Source organism: Emydura macquarii, unplaced genomic scaffold (assembly GCF_026122565.2).
Source record: "Emydura macquarii macquarii isolate MOO-44397 ecotype Brisbane River unplaced genomic scaffold, CSIRO-AGI_Emac_v2 contig_52, whole genome shotgun sequence".
Taxonomy (NCBI): domain Eukaryota; kingdom Metazoa; phylum Chordata; order Testudines; family Chelidae; genus Emydura; species Emydura macquarii.
The window spans coordinates 18,301-34,541 of NW_027130189.1; the positions used below are offsets into that span (position 1 = coordinate 18,301).

The 16,241-nt window shown below is 45.3% G+C and overlaps 1 protein-coding gene and 1 pseudogene across 1 annotated transcript; both read left to right on the forward strand.

Moving 5' to 3' along the window:
* The first annotated feature begins 4,744 nt into the window (after nucleotides 1-4,744).
* LOC137165606 (olfactory receptor 14A16-like) lies at nucleotides 4,745-5,680 on the forward strand. The gene has a single exon (XM_067566955.1). The coding sequence runs from the start codon at nucleotides 4,745-4,747 to the stop codon at nucleotides 5,678-5,680; it is 936 nt and encodes a 311-aa protein (XP_067423056.1).
* A 9,368-nt stretch (nucleotides 5,681-15,048) lies between these two features.
* LOC137165882 (olfactory receptor 6N1-like) lies at nucleotides 15,049-16,008 on the forward strand (annotated as a pseudogene).
* Nucleotides 16,009-16,241: the final 233 nt, after the last annotated feature.

The following is a 16,241-nucleotide window of genomic DNA, read 5'->3' on the forward strand; positions in this document are numbered from 1 at the left end:
CTGTGATCACAGTCTGTGTTTCTTTATAAACATAATCAGTTGATGATGATATTGCTACGAGGAGAACACAGCCAGCAATCTGTTTATTCCATAGTAAAAGTCCACACTGAGTCCACTGAAGTCAATGGAGTTACCATTGAATTATACACATGTGAAAAAGATCAGAATCTGTCTATTTTAGGATTTATCCTGCCACCATCACCGCTCTATCCAAGCAATTTGCATATTAAATGCATAGCCATAGCTATGCTCCTGATGGACTTCATGAAGTTTCTGGCTTTTCTTTTTGCGGGTGAAAATTCTACTTGGAATATGAGAAGTTCAGGGGTTGTTGTTGTTTTCTTTTCTGAATTGTCTCCGCTTTTTGTTTTGTTTTATTGATTGGTTGGTTGATTTGCTTCTTTGTCCCAGGTGTTTACTCCAGCAGAAATAAAATCATAGTCTATCTTTCTCTCTGAAGGATTTATATGGTCATCATCACAACTTTGTCTGAACACATTGCCCATAAAATCAGTATCCCTTAGAAAGTCCATAGTGGAATTCATGGAGTCTCTGGCTGTTCTCCTGTTTTGGATTAAAACATGTACTTGGGGTGTGAGAGTCTTTATTTGTTTGTTTGATTCTATTCTGTGTTTTTTGCTTTGTTTTTGATTTATTGCTTTTTTTGATTTATTGCTGTGTTTTTTGCTTTGATATGTATCTTTATTCTAAATTTCTTTTTGGGGGGGTTGAATTTCCAAGGGTGGAGTATGTTTGATTAGACGATGTGTCTTTTTTTTGTCCTTTATTTTTGTGTCAATGTGATTGCCTCTTTAATGGAGTTCTCTATGAAAGGTGAAGTTTTATTTCAAACAGTGTGGAGGGGTGGAAAAGAGATTCCATAGGAATGTGGATGGCTGAGTTCCTGTTGAAATGCTTACTTTAATGCTTGCAAGATTTTTCTGCGGTATTAATGATATTTTCAGACACATAGAGCCTTGGATAGAAATGTTTTTCCTATTTTTATCGTAATAAATGTCATTATTGATGTGAAGGAAACACTTGTTTGAACAGAAATGTTTTGCTATTTTTCCTAAAAACACTCTGAGCCTGGATAATGAGGACAAATTTTTCCCCTTGAAGTTTTTGGTGTTTCTGTGTAGTATTTTCTCTCATGTTATGCTTTGTTCCTACTGCGGTAAATACATCATCCTTTACTTGGACAAGGGTTTCTGGCCACTCCATTTACTACTGATCACAGCTCCTGCAGGAAGAGCTGCAGGTACCAAACCCGCTCAGATCTGCTGGGAAAGCACGATTGGAGCACAGAAGTTTTTAGCCTGGGACCAGTTTCAGAGGGGGAGGATTATGGACTTCTATCCTAGGAGGGGTGCACCCAGAGATACCAGAGAAGGGGCCAGTAGTGCAGCTAGCCCTGGAAACATGACCACTGGGATTTAGCCGTTCACTTCAAAGGTGTCTGGATTTGGCCAATGACATCTCATCCACACACGGATCTGAATACATCTCAGAGGTACCCCTGATCACAGAGTTTGGCTGTTATTTATTGATTTACTTGTTTATTACTATTGTCAACCTCTCTTGTTCATGCTCTTCCCCTGTAGATACATATTTTAAAAAAGTCATTGGACCAGAAAGAGAGAGGCAGACGGAAGGACTGTGTGGTCTAGTGGTCATATCTCTCTTCTAGAAAATGGAAGACCAAGTGCCCATGCTCCAATATCACCTTTAATTGTTTATCCGCAGTGGAACAACTTCAGCAGAAGAGCCGGCGGGACCCACATCAGTCTCCAACAGTCCAATGGTTAGGACACACTTCTTAGTAGTGGCAGTTCTTTGTTGAGTTTGGGATTATTATTTGAATATCATATCACTGTACAGTTGTGTACACTGCATATGCCGAGTATAGTGTTTGGTTATATAAATTAATGGACAATCTATTAAAATTATTGTGCTTCTGTTACTTCCATTAGTATCATTGTCCGGACCATGAGTTTCTTGAAAATATTCATTATTCAACGCTCGTCACCAAAGAATTTCTGTGAATATTTTTGCTCTATAGTTTATTTACAAGCAGATCCTGATTAGTATTCAGTGCGTGAAATTTGAGTTGTTTTGACTGGTTACATGTTAATTTGCTCAGTTTCTCTATTCTAATTGGATATATAGAAGAATTATAACCAGGCTTCTTAAAATGGAAAGGAAGATCCTTGGTTGGTCTACATTGCCATAGATTCCTGTCCGAACTCTCAGTTATTATGATTTTTAAACTCATTTCCATTGAATAATCTGAACTAAATCACTGATCAAGAAAAATACGTAAGGAAGTGCTTAGCTTTAAACATATGGGAGTGGTCCCACGGTGCATTTAGAGATAAATTCATGCTTAAATCCTTTTTGGGCATGAATGAGATTTTCAGCTGGCCATGGTTTTCAATGGGCATTCAGCAACCAACTCCCTTGAGCTCCTTTGAAAATCCCACCCCAAAAACCTACTCCTCAAACACTAGTGAGTCACTGCCAGCTTAGGCCTTGCTCCTGGTCTGCAGCAGCTTAGAAAGCCAGCAGCTTCCCCTCGTCAGTGCAGAAATAGGGCTCCCGTTGTGCTTATGTGAGGGACACAGTCTTGGCTGGCACCTTCTTGAGCAGCTGGGGGATTTCACAGAAGAACTGATCCACCGTGTTGCCTCCAGAGAAGGTTAACACAAACGTGTTCCCGGTGTGCAGGGCAGAATTGACACTAGCACTGATCCAGGCACCAGCTGTCATTTGAAGACAAGCTCCCCTGTTCATCACTCTCTCATAGAATCATAGATGATGAGGGTTGGAAGGGACCACAGGAGATCATCTAGTCCAACCCCCTGCTCAAAGCAGGACTAACCTCAGCTAAATCATCCCAGCCAGGGCTTTGTCAGTCTGGGCCTTTGAGACCTGCATTGAGACCTGAAGTTCTGCTGTCTTCCTAGGCCTGTGGGTGGATCTGGAAATGTTTCAGAAAATGCTACCGTGGAGATCTTGGAGCTTAATGTCTTTCCTAGAGCAGCCTGAATCTGGCCCCCAGGACCTTTCTCTTACCTTCCCCTATGTCATTGGTACCTATATGTACTATGACTACCAGCCCCTCCCCAGCATGGCATGGGCACACAGGTCTGTTTAGGTGTCTCATGAGGTCTGCAACCTTAGCACCCAGCAGAGAGAAGATACAGGACTGAAAAGGTGAGTGAAATACGGCTTTTGCTGGTGTTCTCTGCATACCATGTGGTTGCACAGTCACCGATGGATGTTTGGGCTAGGGGCAGATCACCCCTGACAGCTGTTGAACCCCACATCCCTGGTCTGGAATAACACAGAGCTGGTCTGGTCTCTGTTCTTGGCTGACCCTTCTCAGGCTGGGCAGAGCTTGATGGGCCGTCTCAACTCATTGTGTTGGTGGCATATGGCGCAGCTGGTCTCAGGACCAGGTGAAACACTGACAGAGAGAAGGACAGTGAGGAATGGAAAGGGAAGGGCTACCAGAGACCCATCTCACATCTCTCAGTCTGTGGTCCTCACTCATCCAGTGCTGGTGGCCTGGCGTATCCATTGGTGTCCTGTGGCCAGGGTGCATGATGAATCAATGATCATCAGAGCTGATGAGCAAAGGACAGAGTCTCTGGAATAAAGGGGAGGCTTTAACATCCTTTCCCTTGGAAATTCCCAAGAGTCATTTTCCCCTTTTATCAGGCCCGTCCATCTTTTCAAGGACCACTGTGATGCTGGCAGGCCAGGTGCCAGCTCATTCCAAGGTCCCTAATCCTCAACTGAACACTGACAAAGGCCTGGCTGGAAACCAGCCTAGCTCAGCTGTGGGTTAGTACTGTTAAATCTGGTATTAGATTTACTAGACTGTCTTCAGTGTTTAGACTGTCTGGGATGCTTGGCAGTGGGTGCACACATCAATCTCACTTGTCACATCTTTATTTCATGTTGTGTGATAATATGTAAGTGTTTGCTCTGTCACTGCCAACCCCCACCGGCAGGAGAGAAGCGTTGCCAAGTGTGAAATAACCCCGTGACTTGCACAGGGGGTGGATTGTGTGACCCTGCAGATGAGTGCTCCAGAAAGAGTAGTTATTAGTCAGCCTGCGTGAGATCGAAATGTCATTTGTCTTCTTCCTATCCTCTTCCAGCTGGGATCCTGGACTCCCCCTAGGCTGTGTTCCTGACTCTACAGCAATGTCAACGTGGAACCATGAGTGAGCCCTTCCATCTCCGTGGTAGATGCTACTTCCATTTACAGCAGGGTAAATGCACAGAAATTCCACTGGTTTCAATGAAATTACCCCAGATTTATGCTGGTGTACATGACAGCAGAATCTAACTCTTTGGTCTGCCATCTTTCCTCTCTGAAATGAGGATAAAATTTACCTAACCTTATGCCTCTTTGGGTGAAAAAGATTTAGAAACAATTGGTCCTGATTTTACTTTCCTTCAACTTGGTGTAAATAAAAAGTAATCCTCTTTGGTCAATGGACTTGATTATCCAATCACTCAGCCCAGTGTAAATCAGGAGTAACTCCACTCGAGACAATGGAGCTGATCCCCCACCCTCATTTCCATATTACACCAAACTTCACAGGCTAAGGATATGGCTCAAGGATATTAAGGTGGTTAGCACAAAAGGAGAGTCATTTGAGTAGCCTAATTCTGACCCTGGTTCTTGTCTTTCCCTCCACAGGAAGCACACAATGTTTTGAGAAAGACAATGTCCAGCCAAACCACTGTCACCACATTCCTTCTCCTGGGATTCTCTTGTGTTCCTGAGATGCAGAATCTTTACTTTATCCTGCTCCTACTGCTTTACCTGGCAACCCAGATGGGGAATCTTCTCATCATCGTATTTATAGCCTTTGACCACCAACTTCATGTCCCCATGTATTTCTTCCTTATGAACTTGTCCATCCTAGACGTTGGCTCCATCTCTGTCACCATTCCCAAATCCCTGGCTAATTCCCTCATGAACACCACTTCTATTTCCTATGCTGGCTGTGTCACCCAAGTCTTTTCCCTCTTCTTGTTTATGGGAGCAGATTTTTCCCTTCTCACCATCATGGCGTACGACAGATACATCTCTATCTGCCAACCGCTGCACTACGAGAGAGTTATGAACAGGGGAGCTTGTCTCCAAATGGCAGCCAGTGCCTGGATCAGTGGGATTCTCAATTCTGCCCTGCAGACCGGGAACACATTTGTGTTAACCTTCTGTGGAGGCAACATGGTGGATCAGTTCTTCTGTGAAATCCCCCAGTTGCTCAAGCTCACCTGCTCTGACTCATACCTTAGTGAAATTGGTGTTATTGCCTTTAATGAGTGCTTAGTCTTAATCTGCTTTGTTTTTATAATTGTGTTTTACGTTCAGATCTTCACCACAGTGCTGAGAATGCCATCTGAGCAGGGCCGGCACAAAGCCTTCTCCACCTGCCTGCCTCACCTCACTGTGATCTCCTTGTTCGTTTTCACTGGCATCTTTGCCTACCTGAAACCCACCTCCAGCTCCACATCAGCTCTGGATCTCGTGGCAGCTGTTCTCTATTCCACGGTGCCTCCAGTGCTGAATCCCATCGTGTACAGCATGAGGAACAAAGAGATCAAAGCTTCACTGCGGAGACTGACTGGGTGGAGGTTATTTGCCAAGAATTAATCATCTGTCTTTCTCCAATACATACTCTTTCACTGTGTGCCTCCTGGTCCAGGCCCCTTTTTTCCATGACAACAACAATTTATATATAAGTGGGCCAGATTCTGCTCTCAGTTGCACCAATGGAAATCCAGATTCTCACTGATGTCAATGCAGTCGGTCTGATTTACACATGCAGAAGATCTGGCTCGATCCTGATGTTTAACGGGCGTGTATTTTGTGGCAGGGAAGAATCCAGCTTTCATTGTGTGCCTAAGTAATGCCTGTTAAACTGCTTTAACAGTTATTCCTGTTTCATGGACACTAAAAATCAAGGATGGGAGCTTCTTTCCCTTGTGTCTATAAATCAGGATTGGCGTCAAAGGATTCAGGCTGGTGTAAAATGGGTATATGTGAGAGAAGAATCAGAGCTTAACATTTAGAGCTGGTTCCTCCACAAACCAGTGGAATTTCACTGACTTTGAGAGAACGTAACCAATTTACACCATCTGGGGATCTGGCCTATTGGCTTCAATGGAACTACATCCATTTACACCACATAGGGACTGGCTCCATTGGGACCAATGCTATGATTCCAGTTTACACAAGTTGTGGATCTGGTATGTATATCATGAAGCTCAATCGATTTAGCTTAACAAAGAAAAGGCCAAGATTTTTTCCCAAAGATATGCTGTTCTTCAGACAGGAATTATTTGGCATTGATTCAGGGATTGATTCAGAGAATCAAAACCTAAATTTTATTTTGACATGTCAGTGCATTCCATTTCCATCAAAAATAATAAAATGCTTATTTTAATATCCCCCTGTCTCCATCTTTAAACACCTAAATATCTTTAAAAATCAGGCCCTAGATGCCTAATTCTCACTGAAATCAACAGGGGTTAGGTGCCTGGGCTTATCTGAAAACCCCAGTAGATGCCTGTGACGTACTGGGGCGCATTCCAGACCACTGGGGGGGCTGTGTGTCCTTGTCCCCAAAACACTCCCAGTCCTGGATTTCCCCCCAGGAAATGTATGTCCTGTACTGCACAGCCTCTCAGACAGTCCAAATATATCAAGTGCATTATTCCTTTAAGAGAATAACGTACACACAACTTTGCCACCCTAAATGGAATTACCCAGCACTTTAACTTAAACACACAGGATTAGATAAAACAATAAAACAAGTCTATTAACCACAAAGAGAGAGATTTTCAGTGAGTGGAAGCAGTGAGGGATAAGAGTCAGAAATGACTGCAAGAAAAATAAATATAAAACACTTTGGAGTGCCTAACGGAACAAGCTATATATTATATATATATATTAAAGCAAAGTTTCTCACCACATGCTTTCAACAGCATTAGTGAACAAACTATTCCAACCAAGATTCTTCCCCCAGAGTACAATGGCTGCTTCTTTTGTCTTCTCCGGTGCAAAGCAGGAGATGGAGAGGGAGAGAGAAGAGAGGGGTATCTTGAGGTGTTTGTCCCTCCTTTGTTTCAGTTCCTCCTTGAAAAGTATTTCCATCTGAAGGCCAAGAGGTTTCAGGGAGGGAAGAGAGCTCATGATGTGTCTTAGCTAAGATGAAGATCTCTTTACCCCTTTCCCTCCCTTTCTTGTCATAGGGGATGGCCCATCAGCTTTGTTGACACCTGACTGGGGCTTAGCCCTGCCCTTTGCCTCTGAGAAACTGGTTTAGCAACTCCCCAAACTTATCTGGGAAACACACGTCAGTCATGATTTCAGCCAATGTGCATAATGTTACTGGATGCATTTTACTGTTCAGCAGGTTATGAGTTTTCAAATAACACCTTACAAGGCATGACTGTATGAAGATAATTACAATAGTGTCTAGTGTGTGAATACAGGGGGATGTTCTCCCACAGGAAGGATGTTGGTTAAGATGGAGAAATGATGAGCCACTGAAAATGGTGTGGGATGTGCCAGGAGCATCTACAATGGAGACCTCTCACAAGCGTTGAGAGGGATTCAAACTAGCAACTCCCTGATTTCCCGAACCACTGCCATGACCTTTGTGCTCAAGGGTCAGGTCCTTAGGGCCCTTGGCCCAGGGAAAAGGTTGGTTTAGGTGGAGAAGCAACGAACAACAGAGGGAGGCCTGGCTATTACAAAGCTGCAGGTAGGGGTAGCCACTGGCTGACATAGAGGAAGAAGGTCAGGGCCTTCTTCCCCGGACAGGGTGTGTCACACTGTGCCCCAAAGCAGTGCACTTTAAACCCCATATTCATCACTTCTGTACGGTTGTAATAATTCATATGAAGCAGGACACGTCAGATGCCTAATGAAAGGACATAATCTGCTAAAATCCATTGTGCTGTCAAAATATGCCTGTAGCTAGAATGGATCAAGTGATAAGATTTTACTGTTAGAATCATTAAACCATAGAAGATCAGGGTTGGAAGGGACCTCAGGAGGTATCTAGTCCAACCCTCTGCTCAAAGAAGGACCAACCTCAACTAAACCATCCCAGCCAGGGCTTTGTCAAGGTGCACCATAAAAACCACTAAGGATGGAGATTCCACCACCTCCCCAGGTAACCCATTCCAGTGCTTCACCGCCCTCCTAGGGAAAAAGGTTTTTCCTAATATCCAAACTAGACTTTGCCCACTGCAACTTGGGATCATTGATCTTTCTTCTCTCATCTGCTATCACTGAGAACAGCCTAGCTCCATCCTCTCTGGAACCCCCCTTCAGGTAGCTGAAGGCTGCTATCAAATCCACTCTCACTCATTCTTCTCTTCCGCATACTCAAAAAGCCCAGTTCCTTCAGCTTCTCCTCATAAGTCATGTGTTCCAGTCCCCTAATTATTTTTCTTGCCCTCCACAGAACTCTCCTCAATTTCTCCACATCCTTTCTGTAGTGGGGGGCCCAAAATTGGACACAATACTTCAGATGTGACCTCACCAGTGCTGAATAGAGGGGAATAATCACTTCCCAGTGATTTTCTAAGTGTTGTCACATTTGGAATTGCAAAGCCGATATTCCTCCTTGAATCTAGGCCTGAGCACGTATCTTATCTCCCTGGTCAAAATGTCAAACTGTTTCCTCACAAGGGAAACTGAAGTCACTTAGATCTACGGAATAAGAGGACGTGTTTCAGTCAATAATAAGTATGGGTGGAAGGATTATATTTTTATTGGTAAATGGAGGTAAACATCAATTTCGCGGTACCTACAAACCAATGGAAAAATATTTCCATTGATAATAACAGGAATTTAAAACTAAGCAAAGTAATACAAATGTTACATTAGAAGTTATTAGAGTTTGATTTAGGGATATTTACTTTGTATATTTTGCCATATGATCTTGGCAATTGGTGTTTTAACAGCTATCAATCTTGAACATTTTGAATATCAAAGTCTACTGTCATTAAATAAATATTGTATGTTTTCCCCCTTTTCCCATCACTATGAAAACAAATCAATTTTAAAAAATGCTTAAAAATAAGCATTGGTTATTATCAGTAAAATTATGTATAAAAATAAAGATTGTATTCTGTCAAACTTAATAATAAGTAGCAGCAGTCCTTAATGATTTTATAAATAAAATAAAATGGAATGTTTTGACTCCGTGTAGAATGGACTCCTGCCCAGTCTGGTCTTGGTGGCCCTTCCTCGGGCCCAGACTTGGCGGAAGGCCACTGCGCCCTCCACCAAAGAGGGGATATTAGCGTCCACAGGCTATGGCCCCGGCCCTCAGGCAGGGCGGGCGAGCAAGGAGTTTTGCGCCCCGGCCCTCAGGCAGCGCGGGCGAGTAAGGAACGGTGACCTTGAGTCAAGTGGGCAGGAGACGATAGGATAGGATAGGATAGGGGGGAGGGGAGGGGGACGCAGGCCCACCCAACTCCACTGCATCCCAGCCCAGGGCCCTAGCAGTGGCAAAGGCGTTGACACTCAGTCGGCGGGGCTACTGCTGCAACACACCGACTGGGCTTACCCCTTGTACAGCCACGCCTATGGCTGTTCCTGGGCTCCTTCCTCCCCGTATTCCCCGTTACCGGCGTCCGCCAGTCCCTCCGGGTCGCTGGGATACACCGCCCAGGGTAGACCAGCCAGTCTCTCTTCATCCACGGGCGGTAAGGCGGGGAGTTCCTCGGCAAGGGGCAGCTCCTCCAGGTCCCAGGGCTCAGGGTAGGGCTAAGCCTCCGGCAACTCCTCCAGGTCTGGTCCTGCCTCTGGGGGTTCGGTGTCCGGCAGCTCCTCCAAGTCCGGGCCAGCTTCCGGGGGAAACTCCCAGCCCTCAGTTTCAGGGGGCTCGTCCCAGTCGCTCCGGCCCTGAGGCCGGGCCCAGTCCTTCGGGCCTGCAGGCCTCGGCCAGTCAAGGGGGCCCAGAGGACCGATCCAGGCCTTTGAGGCGGACCACTGGGGTCGCTCCTGGGGCCTTGATGCTGGGAGGTGGTTGCCTGGGGTGGAGTCCCGGCTCGGTTCGGACCTTCGCTGCAGCCGGCAGGACAGCACGTCTGCCTCCGGCGACAGCCCTCTCCCTTCTGAGCCACAGGGCCTGCTTTTTGTAGCTGCAGTCCTTACTGAGGCTCCGCCCCCCTGCTGCTGAGTTGGCCGGCCGGCAGAACCTATCGGTGGCCGGCTGCCTGGTTGCTGGGCAAACTGGGCTGCTGGCCTGTTTAGGGCCTGATCGTGCCCTTGCGGCCCTTTCTCGGGGCCAGGCTCGGAGGAAGGCCACTGCACCTTCCTACACCTATTTTATGTTGAATTATGGCATGAAATAAAATAAAGTAAAATAATATAATTAATAAGAACATTAAAAACCATAAAATAAAATAAATTTCAACATGAATGTTTCATTTCAAAATAAAGTTTTGAAGATTTCTGCAAAACAGTTTTCCAAAATTATTATTTTTTATGTTTCATTTTGCAGGAGATTTCAAAGACATTTCATTTTTGCTTTAATTCAAAATAAAAACAAATGTTGAAATTTCTCATTAAATGGAAATTCAGAGAATCCACCCAGTTTATAAATAAGCTCAGGTTTTCACAGACACCTAAGAGGTCTGGATGGTCAACTTGCCTTAGAATTTAATGGAAATTGGTCATCACCATTCCCTTGGCAGTTTGGAAAATGCCTTCCCTAGCCATCATTTCAGAGAGGCGCAAACATGCACAATAGACATCCCCTCCTGTTCTTTGCACACCTTATCTAAAGCTATAGTATAATCACAATCTCTATGCCAGTCCCTTTTGTGGAATTCCATACAGTAGCCATAACAACCGTGGTTTGAATCTTAGACCGGATGTTGATCTTTCAGTTTGTGTCTCATCCACCCACCCACCTTTCGGTTATAGCCACTTTCCCTGCTCCAATCTAACTTCTGGAGTGAAATCCAAGACAGTGGTCCTCACCTGCAAATCCATGGATAGTTGAAGGCAAGTCTCAGACTGGGCTCGCTCAATCCAACCCACTCGGCCCGTGTGAGACCCCTCCTGAGCCATGTCCTTGGCTGATGTAAAGCAATGTAGATGAGTTGAAGTCAATGGAGCCATGTTGATTTACAAGAGCCGAGGAGCCAGTTCATTTACTTCATCAAACTTTGTCAGTGTTATTATTACCACAGCTCCCATTAATTACAGAGCATGCACTTTGAGGAGGGGATTGGACTAGATACCTCCTGAGGTCCCTTCCATCCCTCGTCTTCTATGATTCTACAATAACCTGAACTCCTCACTCTCAGCCTTCCTTTCTTCACACACCCTTTCACCGGCTGAGCTGGGCCTTTATGAGGGAAAGGGTCCAACACGTTTGGGCCTTATTAACAGCCTCTCAGTTGGGCCTGACAGAGGGCAGCTGCTTCTTCTAAAGAGCCAGAGAAGAACAGGAAATAGGGCAGGAAACTGTGGCAGGACCCACAGAGCTCAAGAGGCTCCTACAGGAGACAGACCTTTGACCGAGGGGAGAGCAGAAGCAGATCCTGGGAAGGGATGAAAAGCCGTTCCCAACTTGGGAACTTGAAGATAGATAGACAGAGAGACCTTAGGGAGGAGGGGCTGTGTCCAGCTTGAGACTGCGCTGGAAGAGTCTTCTGTGTTTATTTTTAATTTTATGTTAATAAACCAGGCACCAAGAAGGGACACGTGAGCTTTAGTGGAGTTACTGAGGACCCCCGAGGAGGGAAATGGAGACCAGCCACTGCAGAGCCATCCCAAGTCACCCATGAGGGGCATTCTGGAGGTGGCCACACCATTTACACAATCCTTCAGCACACTACCCTTTCCTACCCTACCCACATCATTTGTGGATATTGAGGTAGTCGAGTTTTGTGCTGGGCACACAGTTAGTTTGTTCAAGAGGGAGATGGAAGGCCGGTGTTCCCAGAGGGGCAGAGTTATGGCTGGAAGAGGAAATCTGTTTTTATTTTTTCCCTTCATTTATTTAAAGGCCTCTTCATGATTTTTAAAATGAAAGATTCTTCCATGGAAAAAGGTGAGTCCATCCAAAGTGACATTTCCTGCTGGAGCTGGATAGCAGGCAAGACAAACAGCATGGGCAGCTGAGGACGTAGCGAGAAGTCAAGCTGAGAGCTGGATGCTTGGGAGCCCACCAGCTGGCCATCTTACCTTGTTTCCATTGAAAGTTTTAATGGAATCAATGAGTTCCCCTGGAAAGATTCCTTTCCCTCAAAACAGCATCTTCCACTGGAAAATTGTTGCACGGGATAATTTTTGGCTGGTTCTAATAATTATATTTTAATGCATTTATCTTTCTGACATGGGTGATGTGCAAAGTGTTCCTAAGGTTACTCAAGAGAAGACATGAGAATCCAACTCAGAGGTCTCCTGCCTCTCTGCTGAAGCCATTATGTGTGTAAGACTTTGGATCAAGCTACTGTGCCTAGTTCCTTACCAGTCATGATCAAGGGGAGATTTAGGTAAAGCAAGAAAGCAGGGTTAGGTCCCCATGACTTTACTGCTTGTAGTGATGAGCTATTTATTGCTTCTGAATTAGCAGAGCACCCACCCATGTTGATCCAATGGCTAACTGATTAGGATGCCCGGGAACTTTCTATATAGGCGTGGTGTTCCACTTCTCAGTCTTATCGAAAAGAAGATTGAGAGGTGTATTGGTGACAGTGTATAAGTGCCTTTATGGGGAGAAGTTACACCTACGAGAGGGGACAAAGCCTGGAGGGAGGAGTTACAAGAGGAAAATCCCAATACAGTAGATGCTGAGAAGGAGAAGGAAAGGACCTCTTGCTCTAGCACCTTGAAGGAAGGCCTGGCTAGGGCCAGAGAAAACCTAGAGATTGTGTGGAGGCAGGCTGGTCTGAGTCCAGGGGCTGTTCTGAGCCTGTTAGATGCCAGAGCCTTTTCTAGGGCAGATAGGCCTGTCATGGGACCCGTACATTTGCTTTGTTCATCATAACTTATCCTCTTTCCTTCAGGACTCTGTGGAGGAGGGAGCCTGAGAAGGGGCTGTGAGAAAGGTCTAGGGACAGGCCAAGGTGGGAATTAGCTCATGGAGGAAGCAGTAGGTCTTTACAGGAAGACCGGAGCTGCTTAAGACAGGGTACCTGGGCTGGAACCCAGAGGATAGGGCAAGCCTGTGTTCCACTATCAGAAAGGTGACCTGGCTGGAGGACTGATTCATAGGTAGTAGCCCACCACATGGCCAGAGTGACAGCTGGCAGGGGGGTGCCAGAGAAGAAGACCCTGCTACGCCATGCCCAGCACCCCAGCTAGGGAGTCGCTCCTCTAGAGAAGTCGATGAACCATTGGAACAAGCTCCCATGGGCAGCAGTGGATTCTCCATCTCCTGATGTCTTTGACTCCAGCCTGGCAGCCTGTCTGGAAGATAGGCTTTAGTCAAACAAAAGTTATGAGGCTCAGTCATGGGGTAGCTGGGTGAGATGTAATGCCCTGTTAGATACAGTATGTTGGAGTAGAGGATTCAATGTCCCTTCTTGCCTTGAGGTCCTTGCATCTATGAACCTTCTTCTAAACAGTTGGTACTAGCCACTTTAGAGACAGGAGAGGAGACTAGGGCAGAGGTGTCAAACATACGGCCCTTGGAGCTGCCGCCAAAAAGGGTAGGAGTCAGTGATTTTTTTCGGCGACGGGGGGACAAAAGGGGGTACTGCTCTATATACCAGACACTGAAATGTAAGTACAATATTTATATTCCAATTGATTTATTTTAGAAGTATATGGTGAAAATGAGAAAGTGAGCAGTTTCTCAGTAATAGTGTCTGTGACACTTCTGTATTTTTATGTCTGATTTTGTAAGCAAGTAGTTTTTAAATGAGGTGAAACTTGGGGGTACGCAGGACAAATCAGACTCCTGAAAGGGGTACAGTTGTCTGGAAAGGTTGAGAGCCACTGATCTATTCCATCCTGCCATGCTGACTATCTAGACCATCGCTGACACGTGTTTTATTTAAGCTCTCTTAAAAACATTCAGTTAAGGAGAATTATATAGCCTGCCTTGGTAACCTGTCCCTGTGCTGAACTGGAATTCATTAGAGTTAGAAAGTTTTTCTTACTATACCTAAATCTCTCTTGTTGCAGATTAAGTTGATTCCTTCTTCTGCAACCCTCAGTGGACATGGAGAATAATTGATCACTGTCCCCTTTATAACAACCTTTTACATGTTTGAAGACTGTTATCAGGTCACCCATCGATTTTCTCATCTTTAGATTAAACATGCCCAATTCTTTCCACCTTTCCTCACAGGGCAGGTTTTCTAAACCTTGTATCACCTTTGTTGCTCTCTGCTGAACTATCTCTTCAATTTGTCCATATTTTTCTTATTGTTTGATTCCCAAAACTGGATGCAATCCTGCAGCTGAGGCCTCACCAGTGCTGAGTTGAGCAGAACAATTACCTCCCGTAGCTGACATACAGCACAATACCTGAGGTGCCATGAACCCAGTCAAATGGGGATGGTTGAAATCCCCCATTTTTATTGGGTTTTCTGTTTTTTTAGCCTCTCTAATCTCCCTGAGTGTTTCACAATCACCATCACAATCCTGGTCAGCTGGTTGGTCGTATATTCTTTCTCCTATATTCTTATTATTCAAGCATGGAATCTTGCATGAACTCCATCTCCACAGAGAGTCTATGGTACAGTTTGATTCATTGAAGATTTGTATCCATTTGACTCGTTCACATCTAGTGCTACATCCTCATCTGTGCCACTTGCTTGCTCATTCCTATATATTTTGTGCCCTCTTATTACTATGTGTCATTGATTATCATTGCCCCACCAAATTTCTGTGACACCTATTATATAGCCTTCAAAACCAGAACTAAACAACAAAAATAAGGTGAGACCAGATAAAACAAAATGAATCTGTTTTATATCATATTTCACAGATTGTTATTGCTTTTTTAAAAAGAAATATTTTTCTCAGTAGAACCCATGGCAGACCCAGAACAGGGAAATCAAACGTCCATCATGGGATTCATCCTCCTGGGCTTTGGGAATTTCCATGAACTGCAAATCCTTCTCTTCCTGCTGTTTCTAGTGATATACGTTGTGACCATGGCTGGGAACACGGCCATCTTCGTGCTAGTTGTGGCTGATCAGCACCTTCACACTCCCATATACTTCTTCCTGGGGAACCTGTCCTGCTTGGAGGCCTGCTGCACCTCCGCCATCCTGCCCCGGATGCTGGCCAGTCTCCTGAGTGGGGACAAGACAATTTCATTTGCTGGTTGCTTCATACAATTTTATATGTTTGGTTCCCTGTTATCTACAGAGTGTTGTCTCTTATCAGCGATATCTTATGATCGGTATTTAGCCATATGCAAACCACTGCATTACGCAGCCCGTATGAACAGTGGCTTTTCCCTCCAGCTAGCCACAGGATCTTGGCTCAGTGGCTTTGCAGTCGGCACCATCACAATATGTTGGATGTCACAACAGATTTTCTGTGGGTCCAATTAAATTGACCATTTCTTTTGTGATTACACCCCATTGATAAAACTGTCCTGCAGTGACACCAGCTGAATGGTTCTTGTGTTCTTCCTCATCTCCTGCATATTTGTTCTTCCCCCTTTTCTCTTAACCCTCACAACTTACATGTGTATCATCAGCGCCATCCTGAGAATCCCTTCCAGCACCGGGAGGCAAAAGGCCTTTTCTACCTGCTCCTCTCACCTCATCGTGGTGACAGTTTTCTACGGGAGCCTGATCATTGTCTACATGCCGCCAGACACGGCTGCGCTGCGTGACCTGAACAAAGTGTTCTCCGTCTTCTACACCGTGGTGATGCCCATGGTCAATCCCCTCATCTACAGCCTGAGAAACCAGGAGGTCAAGGAGGCCCTGAGAAAGGCTCTGAGTAAGACTGTGACTTCCATGAGCATTTGCAAATGATTTGGTGGGCATTTACTGTAAGTTGCAATAAAATGTGTAGAATGGGAGCTCATCATGTGGTGCAATGAGGCAAACCACAGCGCGTGTGGGCAGTCCTGAAATAGTACAGCTGTTCTAGTACCTACAGTGAGACTGGTGCTTGTATCGTGGCCCTTATCCCTGCTCCACCCTTCCCCTGGGCCCTGCCCACACTCCAGCCCTGCTCCACTGCAGGATGCACTCCCACTTAACCC

Excerpts from the sequence above, each read along its gene's own strand:
- LOC137165606 (XM_067566955.1), top strand. The coding sequence starts at position 4,745 with ATGTCCAGCCAAACCACTGTCACCACATTCCTTCTCCTGGGATTCTCT.